Source organism: Bidens hawaiensis, unplaced genomic scaffold (assembly GCF_021521415.1).
Source record: "Bidens hawaiensis isolate Kalapana, Puna unplaced genomic scaffold, B.hawaiensis_p1.1 tig00049720_1, whole genome shotgun sequence".
NCBI lineage: Eukaryota > Viridiplantae > Streptophyta > Magnoliopsida > Asterales > Asteraceae > Bidens > Bidens hawaiensis.
The window spans coordinates 15,647-35,014 of NW_027498894.1; the positions used below are offsets into that span (position 1 = coordinate 15,647).

Genomic DNA, 19,368 nt, shown 5'->3' on the forward strand with positions numbered 1-19,368 from the left:
AACTAAAGTCATTCATCAAGTTTAATTTTGTTTACTTATCACTTTAATTGATATTACTTGATAGTTGATTTAATCCAAACCCAACTTATTATATCCCTTAACATGTCTATAACTTGTTTTATAACGGAAATTATTTTCCTCCATTAATGTATATACTTATGTTTAACAAATTGCTACACGTCACTCCCAACTTTCATCTTATTTGTTTAAGTCACTCACTCACTAACTGAAACTAACGTCGTTAGTGTTCATGCTGACGTGGACGTTTTTTTATTGAGTTTTCATGCTTATGTGTTATATGTGGGTCCTACATAGCCACCTCATCATCTTCTTCATCATCAAATTAACTATAGCGCCACATCCACCACCACTTTAGGGCATATCATAACTTAAAACTTAATTTCAACCTACACCCATCTTTAATTTTCTCATCACATACCTCCATCAATACTCAACGGATTTATAACTGATATATTCTAAATAATATTGTGATTTTTGGCTACCAAAGATTCTCATGTCTACTTCCAAGTTCAAACTGTTAGCGTCACTTATTTGACATTTACCAGAAAAGAATATACGTGTATTTTAATAATAAACAATTATAAAAACACAACAAAAAATATGGGCCCCGTGCCACGTTTAATACAAACTAGTCTTTCAGCTGCTACTTCATCATAATGGATAGAGTGGAATTTAAAATTCTTGTTTGTTGAATGACTTGAATCAATGAATGGTTCTAGAAGGTTAGATAAAATATATATTTATATATACAATAAGGTGAACTTTAAATTTGAGAACATACAATGTACCATTGTACCGTTTGTTCTATTTAAAAAAGTTCTGAATGCGTTTTCCTAGATAAACGAATATGAAAAACAATACAATACGCATCGAACATTAAACTCATGATACTAATATTTCATGCGGTGAAAATTTTCATAAACAAGTGAAACAATATCAAGATAGTGTATTTGTTTTGTGATTACACTGTGTTGTTGATTATATCAAATTTCGATTTGTTCTCTGTAAATAGGTTCAAATGGCTGAGTAACAAAATCTCTATTTGATAATTTATAAATTATGATGATGCAAAGGATTTTACCCTTCCAACATATAATAGAAAAAAAAAAAGGCGACTGTTATGTGACCTTTTATCAATTTTGTTCACATGAATACCACAATTGTACTAATATATTGGCCGTTTTGTTTAACAAAAAACAAAATGAATTAATTTTTAATTTAAGTGTGAACGATTAAAAGACATAAGTATGATTTGTAGGAAAAAAGAAAAAGAAATCAACAATTGTAGCGGGTAAATCTCACAAATAGTGAAAGCTATTGACAAGGTAGGCTTTTAAAGTAGTTTTTCTCAATTTTCATTTATTTTCGTTATGACCCATGAATAACTAACTATCAAGGTTTCTACAGTAATTTCGGATTTCAATTTTCTCTTCGTGAGAGGGTAATATCACTTGGATAAAATAAAAAGACCCGGTATCAGCAAAAATGTACATTTGGTTGAAAGACAACTTGGATGATGCTGAATGGGTTGAACAAGCAACATACAACAAAGAAATATCATGGGATAGTCGGTCTCACTTACCACGCAAGAACTTGCTTACAAAGAACTAGGCAAAACATTGACCACCTCTAAGCTCCAAACAGCATGACGATGATGATCAATAAACAACCAAAACTACTAGCAAAAATTACAAAATGATAACGACGACGATGCCTATTTTCCATTAGAAAATCGTTATATATTTTTTGTTTCTAATCTTATAAGAAAGTAATGCAAGTTCTTTTTCTCTAAAATAAAAGGAAAATTGGATTTTAATAATCTTAACTTAGTGCAGTTGGCCGATAATATTCCCAACTTTAAAAATAGCTGGCACTGGTCCCAACTTTCACACTATTTGTTTTCATTGGACCTCCGTTAAAAAAAAGTTTAACGACGTTAAGTTTTTTTTCAAATTTCAGATTGATATTTTAGAGCTTTTGATCAGAATGAGAATATGAATCAACTGATGTAAAACTTAACTCGAAATGGCGTTTTAAACAGTTTGATTTTTGTTAATTAAAAGTTTAAACATCAGAATTGAAGCATCCTTTAGTCGTTTGGACCACCGTTTAATGGTAAGTTTTACATCAATCGACTCGTATCCTCATTCCGAATAAAAGCCCTAAAACATCAGTTTGAAATTTAGAAAAAACTTAATGTCGTTAAGTTTTTTTAACGGAGGTCCAATAAAAACAAATAGTGTGAAAGTTGGGATCAGTGACAGCTAATTTATGTTTATTATCGGCCAACTGCGTTAAGTTGGGATTAAAATCCAATTTTCCAAAATAAAAATATAGAAAACTCGGTCGTTCAAATGGTTTGGAAAGACCCAATTTCATTCAGTTTCACAATAAAGTTTCGAACAATTTGGTTTCAGTTGATCTCAACAAACTGGTTTACGTTAAACCAGGCTTCGACAACCAAACTCGATTCAGTTTTAAACTCAATTAGGTTAAAAAAACACAATTTATGCACTTCATTTCAGCCACTACGATTTGTATATAGTTAATACTTAATAGTACAACGAGAAAACATAAATTACTTAATCGGGCTTAAAAGGGAACATGTCAATGTTAATTGGGCTTTCACGCCTATACAAATGAACACAATACTAGATTTAATGTAAAAACTTTGCCCATCAACTTGTACAATTCTTAGATATGTATAACCGCCTGCCCATCTGTTTCAAACCGGTTTTTATTATACCAGTTAGGAATTACACCTCTACACTCGTGCACAAAAAAACCGGTTCCGGAACCTAACTGGTGGAACCGAACCGGAACCGGTTCCAGTTCCAACCCGGTTGGAACAATACCCGGTTTGGGTATTTTTGTACCCGAAAATCGTACCCGGTTCTCCTATTTGTATGTCAGTACCAGTTCCAACCCGGTTCCTACCCGGTTCTTAATTGGAACCGGTTTAGTTCGTACCCGGAATAACCGGTTCCGACGGGTTTTTTTTGAAGGGTCAAACAAAAGTCAAACTAGCCGTTGGAACCGGTTCCAACGGTAATATAGCCGTTGGAACCGGTTTTTTAGACACCAATTAGCCGTTGGAACCGGTTCCAACGGTAATATAGCCGTTGGAACCGGTTTTTGAGACAATAGATCCGTTGGAACCGGTTCCAACGGTAATATAGCCGTTGGAACCGGTTTTTGATGCCCAAACCTATATATAACTTGTTTCCATTACTTGTTTCACCACCAAACTCAAAAACAAACTACAATACTACTCCTTTAGCAAACCCGTTCCTTTACCCGACCATCCAACTAAATATTATTATGGCACCCATCAAAAAAACTAACAACAAGGCAAAGAAGAGTGTTTTTGTTGCCCCCGTTCCTGTTACGGAGGACCCAAGGGTTGTTACGGTAGTCAACCATAACCGCAACCAAGACATATGGAAGAATTGAGATTTGATTGTGGATGACGAACGTTATCAAAAGGCTCGTTGCAAACTATGTGGTTCAATATTAAAGCACGATTCCAACTCTACTTTGAGAAAGCACATCGAGAAGCCATATTGCAAGGCGTTGAAAGGGATTGGCGCGACCGATCAAATTGACTTGGGTAAAGATGGTACACTATTTCGTTACAACACGACTCAAGTTCAAGATAGAATGGCAAAGTTCGTTATTCAATGAGGTTTGCCGTTTAACCACTTTGATGACCCGGAGTTGACGTCGTTGATTCGCGAAACTCTACAACCGAGATACACACATGTAAGTCGTACTACCTTAAGACGTCATTGTATCAGGTTGTGGGAGTGTGCTAAAAAAGAGTTAATCGAGTCTTTTCATTCTTTAGAAGCCATGGTTAGTTTAACTACCGATGTTTGGTCGGCACCACACGGGTTGCCCGAATCATACATATGTGTCACCGCTCATTGGGTTGATCCGGTGACATGGCAATTGATGAAACGCACCATCGCTTTTGAAAACTTCCCGTTCCCACATACAGCCGAAAAATTGTTTGAATGATGAAGTTATAACGACTTACAACTTGAGAAATAAAATATTTTCGATTTCGTTTGACAACGCTTCAAACAATACTAAGGCGGCTAAAAAATTTATCATTAAATATTCACCACCTTGTTTCGGGGATTTTTTTCATGTCCGATGTGTTGCACATATCATCAACTTGGTTGTTCAAATAGGTCTTGACAATGAACACATTTGTGATAATTTAAAATACTTTAGACTTATGTTACAAGATGTCTTCAAAAGTGGTAAAAGAAGACATCTTGAATATAAGAACTATTGCAAGTCGGTTGAAAGAAAGTAATTGGGGCCGAATTGGGACGTTCCAACCCGTTGGAACTCAACTTGGCATATGTTAAAGTGTGCTTTTGCCCAACGCCAAACTTTACAAGCTTTTCATAACAATCTTGTTGAAGAACGTGAGGCCGATATGTTTCCGGAAAGTGTTTGGGTCCAAGTCGGTTATTTGTTGGAGTATCTTGATGTGTTCAAAAAGTCAACAACAAAATTATCGGGAGTCTATTACCCTACTAGTTGTTGGGTTTTGCAAGAATTGTACTATATGTCTTGTGTTTTTAAAAGCTTTGCGGAGAAGAACAAACTCTTCGAAAATATTGTTGCGGTGATGAAAGAAAAGTTCATAAAATATTTTGAAATCATACCGCCGGTCTTTACTTGTGCCGCCGCATTAAACCCCTATTGGAATGTTAATGGGGTTGAAACAACGATTGAGGAAATATTCGACAACTTAGGTATGCACGAGATTGACCATAAGTTGTCGACGGAAGCGAAGGACAAGTTCAACAAAAACCTTCAAAACCTTTATGACCATTATTTTCAAATGTATGGTCCAAGCACGAGATCGTCTTTTGTGAAAAAAACAACAACTGGTAGGCCGTGCAATGACCCACTTATAAACTTGATGAATGGGATTCGTGAATCGGCATCTAAGAGGCAAAGAGGAAACACACCAAGTAGCGAACTTGGTCAATATAGTGGAGCAAACTATGTTGAGGGCGCAACGGTCGACGAAATTCGCAATATTGATTTGTTGGCTTGGTGGAAAGGTAAACAAAACGAATTTCCCATTCTATCCGCCATGGCTCGTGATTTGCTTGCCGTACAAGCCTCAACGGTTGCTTCCGAATCGGTTTTTTCTCTTAGTGGGAGGGTGTTATCTATGCGAAGAACAAAACTAACTCCCGAGTCTCTAGATGTTTGCATTTGCCTAAAGGACCATTTGGATGCGGTGGATCGTGTACAACACAAGGCGAACTTTGAAGACGAAATACCAATAGAGCGTCATATTCATGATGAGGAGGCGGAGGACGGGGTTTCTTCCGATAACGAAGACGAGGGTGAAGACGAGAATAAAGACGAAGAAGAGTTGTAATTATTTGTTTTGGTAAAATTATTTATAACTTGTTCAACTAATATTTAGTTTTGATTTGTTTTATTATAATTACTTTTGTTACTCATGATTAATTGTTTGTTACTTTTTTAATAACGACGAACATTTTATTCATCTAAAAAATAACTATTACAAACATTATTAAAACATAAACGATACTAAACATAACAACTAAAACATAAAAAACAAAGTCCGTCGTTTTAATCCGGGAATACTTATTTTTGGGTTGTAGAGCCGGACGACTCTCCCACTTCCGTTTTTTTAGCTTCCAATCTTCTTTTCTCTCGACAATACTTATTCGTATGTTTTCGTAATGTCGAGTTGGACCCTGCTTTAAGAAACTTCGAGCAATATTTGCAACGTGCCAACTCATGTGAGTCGGTCATGAGACACAAATCGTAATGAACCCAAACATCGGGGCATCTTGTTGTTTCGATCACCATAACAACGTCATCATTGGTTGTCATTTGTTGTCGGTTTAAGGTTAATTGTGGTTTGGAGTGTGTTTTATAGTTTTGGGAGTGGTTTAACAAGTACACAAACAAACCTTGCTATTTATAGAAAGAAGATAACCTATTTATAGTTAAAAAACCGGTTCCAACGGTCAAAAACGGCTATATAGCTGTTGGAACTGGTTCCTAACGGCTATAATGTATAAATTTCAAAAAAAACCGGTGGAACCGGTTTTTACGTAAAAACCGGTTCCGGTTCCACCCTACCCGGTTCCTAAAAGTTTGCATTTCTGGGCATCGGTTCGGGTCGGGAACCGAACCGGTTCCTGACTGGAACCGGTGTCATTTTGTACCCGGTGTGAAAAAAACCGGTTCCGAACCGGTTCGGGTTTTCAAGGTGAACCCGAATTGTGCACGTCTACTCTACACGTACTGCATACTAAACAAACAAATAAACAAGAAACGTTGAAGAGTCGGTTCCTTGGGCACACTCGTCCAAGGGTTGGTCGCTTAACAAACAAAAAACCGATGAAAAGATATGTGACAATGTGAGCCCATCTATCAAAGTGGTGGCCAGGTGGGCATCTCATCCACAATCAAAGGCTTTCGAATATTATTTCAAAATTAAAGCTATTAACACGCAAGCTTTGCAGACTCAAATGCAAAAAGATATTGCATCAACGCACCTAAACATTCAAACAGGTCAACTAGTTTTAATGACTACCTTTCAAGCATAAAAAGATATCGTTGATTTTACCAGTAAAGCATTCAAAAACTTAACATCGACTCATCGTTAAAAAGTTCAAAACTTTAAATGTGTCATAGTAAACCAAGTACCAAACCAACACGTTAACTTCAATATTTTTGTTCACAAAAGCAGATGAACCATTAAAACATCACACAAACAGTAAAGTCACTTATGATATGCCTAGGATGAGAAGTATAACCCCGCAAGTTACTAACCACCATAGTGAACAAAATATATCACTTTCTAAAGCACATATAGGGCTGTTCAGAAAGCTCGTAGCACCCTCGAAGAAAACCAGCTAAAAAACCATTATTTGAAACAGCCTAAGCCGAGCTGACTAATTTTTGTAACCAAGCCGAGCTTGACCCAAGCTCATCTCGGGTCATAGCTCGGCTGGTTGGCTCAATCTCAAGCTCGTTCAACTTCGAGCCTGAGCCAAACTGAGCTGCTTCAGCTTAATTTCAAGCTCAAACACACCCTGGCTCAGCTCATGAACAACCCTACACACGTACCATCAAACCAGCCCGTATCATTCTGTTTGATAACTTAGTTCGAAACCATCATTTGAGAATCGAACAAGAATTTTTATCAACCACGGTTCGATTCGATACTTCGATCATGTCATCATGACCATGAACACACCCAAACAATTATCAACATGTTCACATTTGATCCATTTATGATGAACACTAGAAAACACATATTTCATATCCAAGCCCTAGATTCAAAACCAACAACCGAAAACCATCACATACCAAACTAAAAATATCTCAAAACCAAAACAAGCATTCAGTTCATCATCATCACCAACCAACAAAAACAACAAAACTTAAAACATAAAGCAAAGTAAATGTCTAACACAAAGACATATTTACCATTTTCCCCTCGGGTTCAACGGTTGCTAGCGTTCGGGCATTCACGAGAAAAATGCCCTTCCTCACCACAGTTATAGCAGCTCCCGCCACCACCACCACCACCACGTCCACCGCCATAACCACCACCACCACGTCCACCGCCATAACCACCACCACCACGACTCCCACCATAACCACCACCGCCCTGAGAGCAATCCCTAGCCATATGTCCAGTCTCACCACACTTAAAACACGCGCCACCGCCACCGCCACCGCCACCACCACCATAACCGCCGCCGCCGCCGCCGCCGTAACGATCACCACCGCCTCCGTATCCACCACCACCACGGCTGCCACGTCCTCCGCCGTTATAACCTCCACTACCGCCGCCTCCATACCGATCGCCACCGCCTCCACTGCCTCCACGGCTGCTGCCCTGCACAGGACCTTCATCAGGACCGGTGACGTCAGCAGCTTTGGTCCGACCGTCGGATCCTTCCTCGACGACGTACTCGACAGTCTCGCCGTCACCGAGACTGCGGAAACCGTCGGTACGGATGGAGGACTGGTGAACGAAGAGATCTTCGCTGCCGTCGTCCGGAGTGATGAAGCCGAAGCCCTTGGTGTCGTTGAACCACTTGACGGTACCGGATTTCCTGTCGCCGTTATCAGCAGCCATTTTGAAGGTGTGAAAGAAAGAAACCCTAGAAGTTGTGATGTGATGAGAGAGGAAACAAACCCTACTCTCTCTCTATAACTGATTATTTGGATCAGCCCACTCGGTTTTATATTATTATCAGGGGTGTTTGGATGAGATATTATTAGTTGCATTTATCTGTTCTTTTTTACTACGAATTGCTTATATTTATGCTAGTATCGTAATTTGTAAATTTAAATAGTCTCATTGTCTCACTTTAACAGTCTATGTTGTTTTAAACGGTTTCACGTTGCCTTCAGAGTTTAGCTTGGTTGTTCCCTTGGGCTGCCACTTGACATTCGTTCCGACGTCACAAGAGCATAACTCTTTAGCGTAACACACGGTGAGACGAAAATCCGGGTGAGCTCTAGATTCAAACTGACAACATTTGCACAATGCCTAGATCAAACTCTTCATTGTCAGGATTCACCTAAAGTGTCACAAGTGAGGGATCAAACTTTGGTTTTAATTGAAGAGTCTCCTACCACTAGACCACAAGTGATGGATATTAATGGTAATTTGTTTTTTAGAACGCCGACTTTATTGTATTTAGGTTACCGTACTCTCCAAATTTGGAGAGACCCGTTGTCTCACTCTGGTCAGACTATGTTGTATTAACCGGGATCAAGCTGACTTCAGAGTTTGGCTTGAGCGTTCCTCAGGGAAACCATACCGGCGACTGTCACTTGACAGTCGTTGTGCCACCATAAGCGTTGAACTCTCTAGCATAAAACACGATGGGATGAAAACCTGAGTGGGCTCAAGGTTCGAACTGACAGTCTTTACACAAAACCTAGCTCTAATTGTCAATATCCACCCAAAAGTGACACATTGTAATCAAACTTGAGTCTTTATTGAATAATCCAAACTTCGTAACACTAGGCCACAAGTTAGTGATATTAATGGTAATTAGCTATCACTTAAGATTTGATTTTTTTTATTTTATAATGCTGATATAATTTTTAATTTTTATATAAACTTATAAATAAATTTATACATGTTGCTGGGATTTTTTTTATTATAAGAAAAGATATCTTACGTCTTTTCTTGGACCTTCGATTTGAGGGTTGTTATTCAATATAGTCACTTAAACGGATAGGATTTATCGTGTATAATGCACATAGTCTTTATAAGATGATAATTATCAAATATATTCATAATTAATAATTTTCTTATAACCTATATAAATCTAATACATTGTTATGACATGTCACGTATGATATTTATAAAAGTGAGACATATTAGTAACATCTTAAAATTTTACCCTCATAGTTTTTAATAATTATTGGGATATAATGATGAAGACTTGGACTTGTTTTAATAACTAAATGTTGGCTATATCGTATGTGTGTGTTTTAGTTGTATCTTATACAACTATGGAGGATTAGAGTATGAATAACCAAACTAGTTTGGTTACAAAAAAAGATAAAGCAAACTAGAGAGATTAGAGTTGCAATTGTTGAAGAACCAAACTAGGTGGAAATTTACAACGGTTTACATGTATAATCACAAATGTGTATATGTGCATGTGTTTGTGTTTATGTGAGTAAAGTCGACGAACAATAATCGATAAGAGAGGGGATTTGAAAATTGGTGAAATGGGGTATAGAAATAAATGGTTCAGCCCTTAATCATCATCCTCTTAGCAAGAATTCGTGGTAAGTTCTTAAGCAAGAACCCTAGATAATCCATAGTTGGTGAATGGGTTTAGTGTTAAAGGTTAATGAAACTGGAAATACTTGTGGAAAATAGATTTAAGACGTTGATACCATGGTTAGATCTTGTTGAAAGGTCCTAATCTACCATTGCTATGTTATGAACAAGTCATGGTTCTTAACATTGTGGGCTAGTAATGCTAGTTCTTCCAACAAGTCATGTAGAAGCGTACTTTAGTAGCTCCAAGGCAACAATATTGACATTTCTTTACAGGGTTTGTTTGTAGTCGAATACCCTTTCTACATTTCCAGAATGTCAACTTTTTATGGCACTGTTAGGTCGAGTCGCTATTTGGGGTTTCAATAGTCGTACCGTACTCTCCTATGTAGGAGAGTCCGTTGTCATCCATTGTGGTAAAGCGAGTGCTTTACTTGTTGTCTTCAAAGCATGATGGTTTATTTCCAAAGTTAGTTTTCCATGTTATGTAACATCTCATGTTCTCTTGCTCCATAGCTGCAAGTCCAGGTTTCCTCGTCACCATTATTTATTATTTATTAAACATGAAACACCAAATGACTCAAGAATACACATCTTAATTATAAAAATAAAATAAAAGTCGATACATGCACTCACTCATGTTTAAACTGGGGTCAAAACATAACAATAAATTAACATAAGTATGCATTTAGTCCTACAAAAATAACTCTACTCATCAAGTCTATCAAAACTTGTAACAAAAAAACAAACATGCAAAAACAGGACACCAAACTTGCCATTACTTTTCACTGCTCACATTTTTGCGTCTTCTTCTTCAGCATCAGCTTCTGCTTCTTCTGTATGTCCATTTTCACTCTTCTCAGCACTGCACATCAAATTTATAACTAGACATTATAGAAGTTACATAAAATTCATTGATGTAAATAAAAATTTAGCTTTGAACATGCATAATTTCATATTTACTCAACATAAAAAAATTAATCACAGATAGTCAAATATACCCATATGAAATACCTAATTTTCATATATTTTATCTTTTCATTAAATGCATTTTATGATAATTAAAGGGTATAAATGTCATAAATTTTAAATATATGATATAATGATTTTTGTTGGGTAAACATGATATTATACAAAGTTCGAATGAGATATCGGAAATTACCCATAATATGAAAAAAAAAAGGAAAATAAATAATAGAGCGTAAGTAACAAACCAACAGAAATGCTAACGAAGAGCGTTTGCCAAAAAATATATAGCTTGAACATATGTATGATTTGGTTCTTAAACCATTTCGGTCATGAAAAGCATAAAAGCGTGTGAACAAAGGATATCAACCAAACGGTTATGAAAAACATTTAAAACGTACGAGTAAAGAATATCAACAAAATAGTTATGAAAATCATTTAAAAACGTATGAACAACGAATATCAACCCAATGGTTAATCAGGTCACAAAAATCTCATGGTTCTTTTAGTTACGAATCTCAACAAAAAATATTATCATTCATCAATTCATGTTAATTAAGATCATACAAGTTCAGTTTATCCTTTTCAAACAAACAACAGACTGAACCATAAAAGTTAAAAATAACACTATATCTTATTATAATTCGCTTATATATTTTTCCATTATTTTTTATTGTAAGTTCTTGATTAACAAGATTAGCTCTTTGAATACTTAAAACAACTATTATGCATACCTTCACTCGTTTCTTAGATGTCTAACCATTGTAAAATATAAACAACGAAAATGCAATTCACAAAACAAAACAAGCATATAAACACCAACACTAATGTGAAGTTATACGAATATCAAACCTTGGAGAAGCACCATCAGCATCGTTCTTTCTCCAACTCTTCTCTGTCGAATCTTCCTCCACTCTCGCCTTCCTATCAGCTCGTTTAAACCGATCCCCTGAACCCAACTCTTTAAGCTTCATCGCTTCAAGCTTCTCATCAATCTCCTTCCAATCCTCCCCCTTTTCCTTCAACACCTCCTCTCTCGGACGCGCATCCCCAAACGGATTCGACCCCTTCGTCGGCTTCACCGTCTCCACTTCACCCACCGGCAACTTCCTAGGCTGCAAATTAAGCTTCGGCCTACCACCACTCCCACCCAATTCTTCCCTCTTTCTCCCCCAAGTATCGGAATCCGAAGACTCATTAACCACTCGCCTATCCCTCAAACTATCGAAAGCACTCCCGCTTCCGCTTCCGTTTCCGCCACCACCGCCAAATCTCCGTCCCTCGACTTCTTTCTTCTTCCCCCAATTATCCGAATTATCCGCGTCCCCACTCGATTCAAATCCCATTCTCCTCTCCCTATCGAAACCCCCGGGTCTCCTTCCCTCGGAAGGTCTAAAACTCTTATTCGAACCCCAACTATCCAACTCATCCACCCGCGAATGCGACCCCCCAAAAAACCCACCCCCACCCCTCTCCCTCCTATCAAACCCCCCACCAATCGTTTTCTTCCCGGCCCCCCAATCATCATTATCATCGGCCCGAGACGGGCCCAACAGCTCCCGACTCGGGCGCCTCTCATCATCCCCACCGCCCCCGCGACCGGACCCCCACCTAGAATCATTATTATTATTATTTCTATCACCATAAGATCTGAACCCCCCACCTAACCGGGTCCGGTCGAGCTCCTCAGCGGTCCGCTGACGCGGGGCGGTGGGGAGCATCAACATGTCCTCGGCGGTCAAACCCTTGACCGCCGATGGCTTGTTGACAAATTCACCAAGAGACAAGGTCTGTCCTTTCTTCTTTTTCGTCTTGGTGGCTGCGGCGGTCATGAGGTCCGGGAAATCGGACATGGGTGCTGTGGGTGGTGCATGGACGGGTTCTTGTTTGAGTTCGTCTTCGTGTTCCTCGGAATCCAAAGCCCAGGCGCCAGGTTTCGCCCACGCGCTGGTAACGGTTGCAGCCATGATGGATTTGATTGATTGTTTGAGAGAAAGAAAGAAAGATAGGTTTTTTTCTCAGAAGTGGTGTTTGTTTGTGTTTTGCGTTATATGAAAGCGTTAAGGATCGATGGTGTGATGTGGTGTATGATCGGACGGTGGAGATTGGTTTGGAGAAAGCTTGGTGTGATCCGTATCCTTTTGGGGCAAACCCGTGGTGGTGGTGGTGGTGGAACTTTATAGAATAATAATTTCCTTTTTTATCTATGGAAATTAAATAAGTATTTAAAATATTGTGTGTTCATTGTAGTTTGCTGCGATCGTGGATATATGAGTCGTCTTTTGTAATTTGGCTTCAAGATCGGTTTTTTTGTGTTGGCTTTTGGTTAATTAGTTTTAAAATTTCAAACCGTAACGAACAGTTTGGTTTATGGTTTATATAAAAAACAACTGTATAAAACCAGATTAGATCGTAAGATTCAACAATATGTTTTATTTGTATTAAATATAATATTTAAAACCATGCTTGGTGTCGCGGATGCTTTGTTAGTTTGTTCGTTAAAAGAACTTTAGATGTTTATTTTTTGGGGGGCTTATGTTTACAATTTAGTGCTAGTACCGTCAACAATGATCGAATTCACGTAAGTTTAGCCCCTCAACGCACGGATTTTGGTTTTTTTTACCCTGGAGATTACTAATTAACATTAGAGTAGTAGGCCATGTAGGTCGTGAGCTACTCGATTGTTTATGAAACATAGAAGGCAAATGTTGTGTGTTAGTTTATATACTCGATTTTACTTAAGTCCAGCCCAACAAGGCAATAAGGTCATATGTACTGGGGCGGAAACACATACGACAAGGGGCTACAAAATCATGAAACACCTATCACATTTTACATTTGATTTGACCAGCTCAGTCTGAAGTTCAAATTTCTTCGAAAAGGTCTCGAATTATGCAGAGATAAAAGTGGTATTATTGACATGGTGTATGCCTTTGTGTGATGGGGTTGATCGTGGTGGATTATAGGAAATACTTTTCTTCATTGTTTTTTCTATGATCTCGAATGCCTCATTCAGTGATTTGGTTCCGAGATATCCACCGGCAACATGATCAATTGCTTGTTTGTTTTAACTAGTTTGAGCGTCGAGGAAAGTATGGAATTGAAGCCATTTATTCAATCCATGGTGCGGACATAGTCGAAGAAGGCTCTTGTATCTCTCCCATGCTAGGTGTAGTCACTCGTCTTCATCCGTTCAGAATCCGGTGATGCTGGCATGATACTTGACAGTTTTTTCTGGTAGAAAGTATTTTAGAAGGAATTGATCCACCATTTGATACCATTTGATGATGGTACTAGACGGCAAAGGTTCAAGTCATTCCAAGTAGGGATGGGCAAATCAGGACTGGTACCGGTACCGATACCAATACGGAATCGGTACCAAAGTTTTGAGTCTCGGTATCGGTACGATACAGGACCGGTATGTTAAACCTTAGACAAGTAAATCAAGAACACCAAACACGATTTTGCATAAAACGTTTATGCGACTCTTTTCATTAATAAGAAACAAGGACAAAATACTTTCTACTCTTCTCTACTCTCAACAAAAGAAAACTAATGATGGGTTTATATAGCACCCATAATTCTAATCCTACTCAAACTAGGAAACATAAACATACTAGACTTCTAATTTATTTAATAATAAATAAAATATAACTATGACACCAAGTTATTCAACTTGGTCCCTGAACTTTGGATCTCCACCAAACCGCCCCTTGAGATCTTCCGTACCACCCTTACACTTTTCGTATTAGTCATTCGGGTCCTTTAAGTTGGTGTTGCTCCAAGTTTTACACTCCCTCTCAATACCAACTTCCGTTGTTCCTCCAAGATCCTTCACACCTTGTAAAGCTCGCACTTCACCGAGCTTGATTCTTGGATTCAACTTCATAACCCTACCTTCAGGTTTCTTTTTCCTGGTTACAACTGTTCTAGTTTCGAGATTACCACTGTTTAAAGCCGCATCACCGGATTTCAAATTGGAAATGACTTTTGCTTTCTTAACTTCATGACCAACTATCATGGTACTTAAAGTAATTCTTACATCCCCACTCGATGCATACTCCCTCTCGAACTCAACTTCTTCATTCATTCGTTCATTCGGATCACCCAAACTTTGCATGAACCTCATGCAAACTCCAACATCAACTTTGTTGGTTTGTTGATTTTTAACGTTTTCTATTCCATCATGACCACCCGTAACATGACGGAATTACCTCCTCGTGCACTTCATTCAACACGGTTTCTTTCTCGTCTTGTTCAGTTACCGTCACGGTTACGTTTTGATCAACCGTATTTTCTTCTTCAACTACAACTTCCCCATCATCTAAATTCAAAATTACAATAGATGATGCCATGGCTTCCTTCAACGGATTCGACTCTGGCACTACTTCCGAACCTGTCCACCAACAGGAGCCTACTTCAAACCATTCATCTACCAAGTTCGGTTTGAATTCGGTGTCAGCTGCGTATTTTCCTTGAACCTCGGCCATATTAGCCTCTACATCCCACGGTTCTTCTTCTCTAACGACAACTGTATTACCTTCCTCCATTGGTTCCCGACAGCATTTTGCCATATACCCTTTTTGTCCACACTTATGACATCTAAAAGTAAACTGTTTTGGTTGGTACCTTGATTCCTTGTCTCAGTTCTCTTCATCTGATGAAGCTTCTTCAGAGTTGTCATCGCGACCCTTTCGGTTCCATTCTCTCTTCCTGGGTCGGTCACGTTTCTCGTTCTCCCAATATTTACCCTTGCCTTTCTCACCATAACGGTTCTTATTTTTGTTGAACCGATGCTTCTCCTTCCTTCCGACATACAAGGCTTCGCTCTCGGTTTTAACTGACACACCTGCTAACTGTTTCTCTAAGGCTTCTTGTCCGGCAAGAATATTCTCGAACTCGGTTATACTCGGTTGGGTCGCCCACCCTTGAATAGCGGTAACGAAGCTACGATACTCCGACCTTAAACCGTGGATAAGTATCCGCTTCATACGAGCATCGCTAACCCGAGACTGTGGATCGAGCTCTCCAATCTCGCGACACAAGTTCTTGACCTTGCGAAAATATTGTGCGATCGGAAGATCTCCTTGGGAAACCGTCATCAACTCACCTTCGACTAATTGCAATCGAGCATCGTTCTTCTTCGTGAATAAGGTCTCCAGCGTATCCCACGCTTGCTTTGGGTATTCGAGATCTTGAATGTGATCAAGAACATCATCATCCACCGTTGTCTTGATGATAAACATTGCACGACCCGCTTTCACCTGCCACTTCCCGATACTATCATTAATATCTTCGCGGGTTGTCTCGTCTCGGTACCATTCGTTACCTGCCAAAGATCTTGACCTTGAAGATACGATTTAATGCACGTCGACCACTGTTTGTAGTTACTTTGGTTTAGTTTCTTGATTCCTCCTGCCATCTGTAACTCGGCCATTGTTTCGGTTTCTTGACTAAATGGAGATCAATTCTTTTCTTCTTGATCGAACAACAACCCCAAACAAAAGTTGCTAACTAAAGGTTTATTTAAACTAAAACAACGCCTATATGCAAAAATAATAATACCCAGAAACACCATCGGTGGTCTATCAGATTCTTCTTCTTCTCAAAAACCGAAATCAATCAAATCCCTTTTGTCTAACGAAAATAATAATAATAATAATTGAGGTGCTCTTGGCTGCTCCAATTAATAACCTACAGCTTGGTTATTTAATTAATTCACCAACTTGATTTCTACTTTAAAAAATCAAAGTGGGGGCTGCATCAATCTCACGAAATAATCACAAAGGACAAAACTTTTGGTCTTTGATTTCCTTTAATTCCACGAGAATACCCAATTGTAACAGAAGCGATATATATATATATATATATATATATATATATATATATATATATATATATATTGCTCGATAGAACCACCAAAATAAACTGACCTTTCTACGATCTTCTCCTTGTAGTAATCTTGAACCGTTTCTTTCCCGCGATCGATTTCTTGGCTTCTTATGCCTTTGATTGGTACTACCGCAATCAAGACTTGCCGCTGATCGGAAACACGAGCCTGGATCGTTAGGCTCTGATACCACTTGTTAAACCTTAGACAAGTGAATCAAGAACACCAAACACGATTTTGTATAAAACGTTTATGCGACTCTTTTCATTAATAAGAAACAAGGACAGAATACTTTCTACTCTTCTCTACTCTCAACAAAAGAAAACTAATGATGAGTTTATATAGCCCCCATAATTCTAATCCTACTCAAACTAGGAAACATAAACATACTAGACTTCTAATTTATTTAATAATAAATAAAATATAACTATGACACCAAGTTATTCAACTTGGTCCCTGAACTTTGGATCTCCACCAAACTGCCCCTTGAGATCTTCCGTACCACCCTTACACTTTTCGTATTAGTCATTCGGGTCCTTTAAGTTGGTGTTGCTCCAAGTTTTACACGGTATTTCCCAAAAATTTTACCTTCAATGCCGGTACCGTCCCGGTCCCGTACTGATACCGGTACCGAACCGAATATTTCGGTATCGGTACCAAGAATTCGCGATTTTCGGGACCGGTCGGTACCGGTACAGTCCCTATCTCATCCCTAATTCTGAGGCAATTGCCTCGGAGCGAAAATGGAAAAAGTTTAAGCCTAACTTGATCTTCTGAGCAGTGTCGAATTTTGAAAGTTCCACATATTCGAATGAATCGGTAAATATGAGACAAGGGATCTTCATCGAAAAGGCCATGAAATTGGACATAATTTTAGACCATGTGAATGTTACTAGATTTGATTTCGAAGTTTAGAATTATTTCGGGTGGTGCAATGTTACGTAGGTCGTGAGCTACTCGATTGTTTATGAAACATAGAAGGCAAATGATGTGTGTTAGTATATATACTCAATTTTACATAAGTCTAACCCAACAAGGCAATAAGGTCATATGTATTGGGGAGACAAAACATACGACAAGGGGCTACAAAATCATGGAACACCTATCACATTTTACTTTGATTTGACCAGCTCATGCTGAAGTTGTTTAAATTTCTTCGAGAGGGCCTCAAATTGTGCAGAGATAAATGTGTTATTATCGACATGGTGTATGCTTTTGTATGATGGGGTTGATCGTGGTGGATTATAGGCAAGACTTTTCTTCGCTTCTATTTCTAAGATCTCGAATGCCTCATTCGGTGATTTTGTTTCGAGATCTCCACCAACGACCTGATCGATTGCTTGTTTGTTTTCACTAGTTTGAGCGTCGAAGAAAGTCTGGACTGGAAGTCATTTTTTCATTCCATGGTGCGGACATCGTCGAAGAAGGCTTTTGTATCTCTCTCATGCTGCGTGTAGCGACTCGTTTTCATCCGTTCAGAATCTGGTGATGCAGACGCGATACTTGGCAATTTTGTCTGGTGGAAAGTATTTTGGAAGAAATTGCTCCACCATTTGATCCCAATTGGTGATGATACCAGACAGTAAAGATTCAAGTCATTCCAAGGCATTGCATAGGAGTGAAAATGGAAAGAGTTTAAACCTAACTTGATCTTCTGAGCAGTGTCTAATTTTGAAAGTTCCACACATTCGAAGGAATCGAGAAACGAGACAAGGGATCTTCATCGAGAAGGCCATGATTTGATTTCGAAGTTGAGAAGTATTTCGGGTGGAGAACGTTATTTACATAGTTGTCAAATGTTGGCTTGCCATATTGACTCATGTTTAGCTTCTTGTTAAGCTCTGCCATCATAGGCTCTTCTTGGTTCTGCTCGGTTGATGCACATTCCTCTTGTTCGTCCTTAACTCCTTTGTTTGCTCTACACGTCTGAGTGTGTTTTCTTTGGTGAGAGTGGCATTTAGGATTGGAAAGTGGTGAAATAAGGTCGGAAGTAGATGTAGAGGACATACACTGACCAAGAAAGTAAAAAAGATCTAAAGACACAACTAAATCTAAGCTAAAGTAAACAACTTATCAACTCTAAAGACAAATTTTTAAAACTAAAACTAAAGCTAAAATGAAAAATATAGAAGATAGCAAAATAATTTTGGTATTTTTAATATATTTTTTTTGAATATATACTTTAAACAATGTTTAATAAATACTCGTATTGTTTGTAAAAATTCACCATGTGTCTCTGGCAACAACGCCAAAAACCTGATGGTTGTGATATGTTATAGAAAAAGTTAAGTTTTTAAAGGTTTTATTCACACAATGTCTAGTTTTAAATTTAAATAAATGATTATTATCTTAACTAAACCACACACAAATAGACAAATGTACCTACCGTATATGTAGTAAAGTATAGGTAAGAGCTAAGTATCGATCCACGGACACACTTATTGATTTTTACTACTAAATTGTTGTATCTATTTCAACCGGAAGTGAATATCATTTTGACTTTGGTAAATGAGTTTAAAGAAATTTAAGACATAAATTAAAAGACAATATTTTTGGGTTTTATATTTTTTAGATAGAATGGAGATAAAAGATAAAAATGTATCATCTTGGTTCAAACTCTTATTGACTTGGTTCAATAATTAGGTATATTTGTTTT

At 38.2% G+C, this 19,368-nt stretch overlaps 2 protein-coding genes across 2 annotated transcripts; both read right to left on the reverse strand.

Moving 5' to 3' along the window:
* Nucleotides 1–7,375: 7,375 nt before the first annotated feature.
* LOC143598152 (cold shock protein 2-like) lies at nucleotides 7,376–8,278 on the reverse strand. Its single transcript, XM_077076445.1, has one exon. The coding sequence runs from the start codon at nucleotides 8,183–8,185 to the stop codon at nucleotides 7,544–7,546; it is 642 nt and encodes a 213-aa protein (XP_076932560.1). The 5' UTR covers nucleotides 8,186–8,278; the 3' UTR covers nucleotides 7,376–7,543.
* A 2,154-nt stretch (nucleotides 8,279–10,432) lies between these two features.
* On the reverse strand, nucleotides 10,433–12,992 carry LOC143598158 (eukaryotic translation initiation factor 4B3-like). The gene is made up of 2 exons (XM_077076450.1): nucleotides 11,675–12,992; nucleotides 10,433–10,721 (listed from the first exon to the last, which is right to left on the reverse strand). Exons 1-2 carry the CDS (start codon nucleotides 12,787–12,789, stop codon nucleotides 10,649–10,651), a joined length of 1,188 nt encoding a protein of 395 aa, XP_076932565.1. The 5' UTR covers nucleotides 12,790–12,992; the 3' UTR covers nucleotides 10,433–10,648.
* Nucleotides 12,993–19,368: the final 6,376 nt, after the last annotated feature.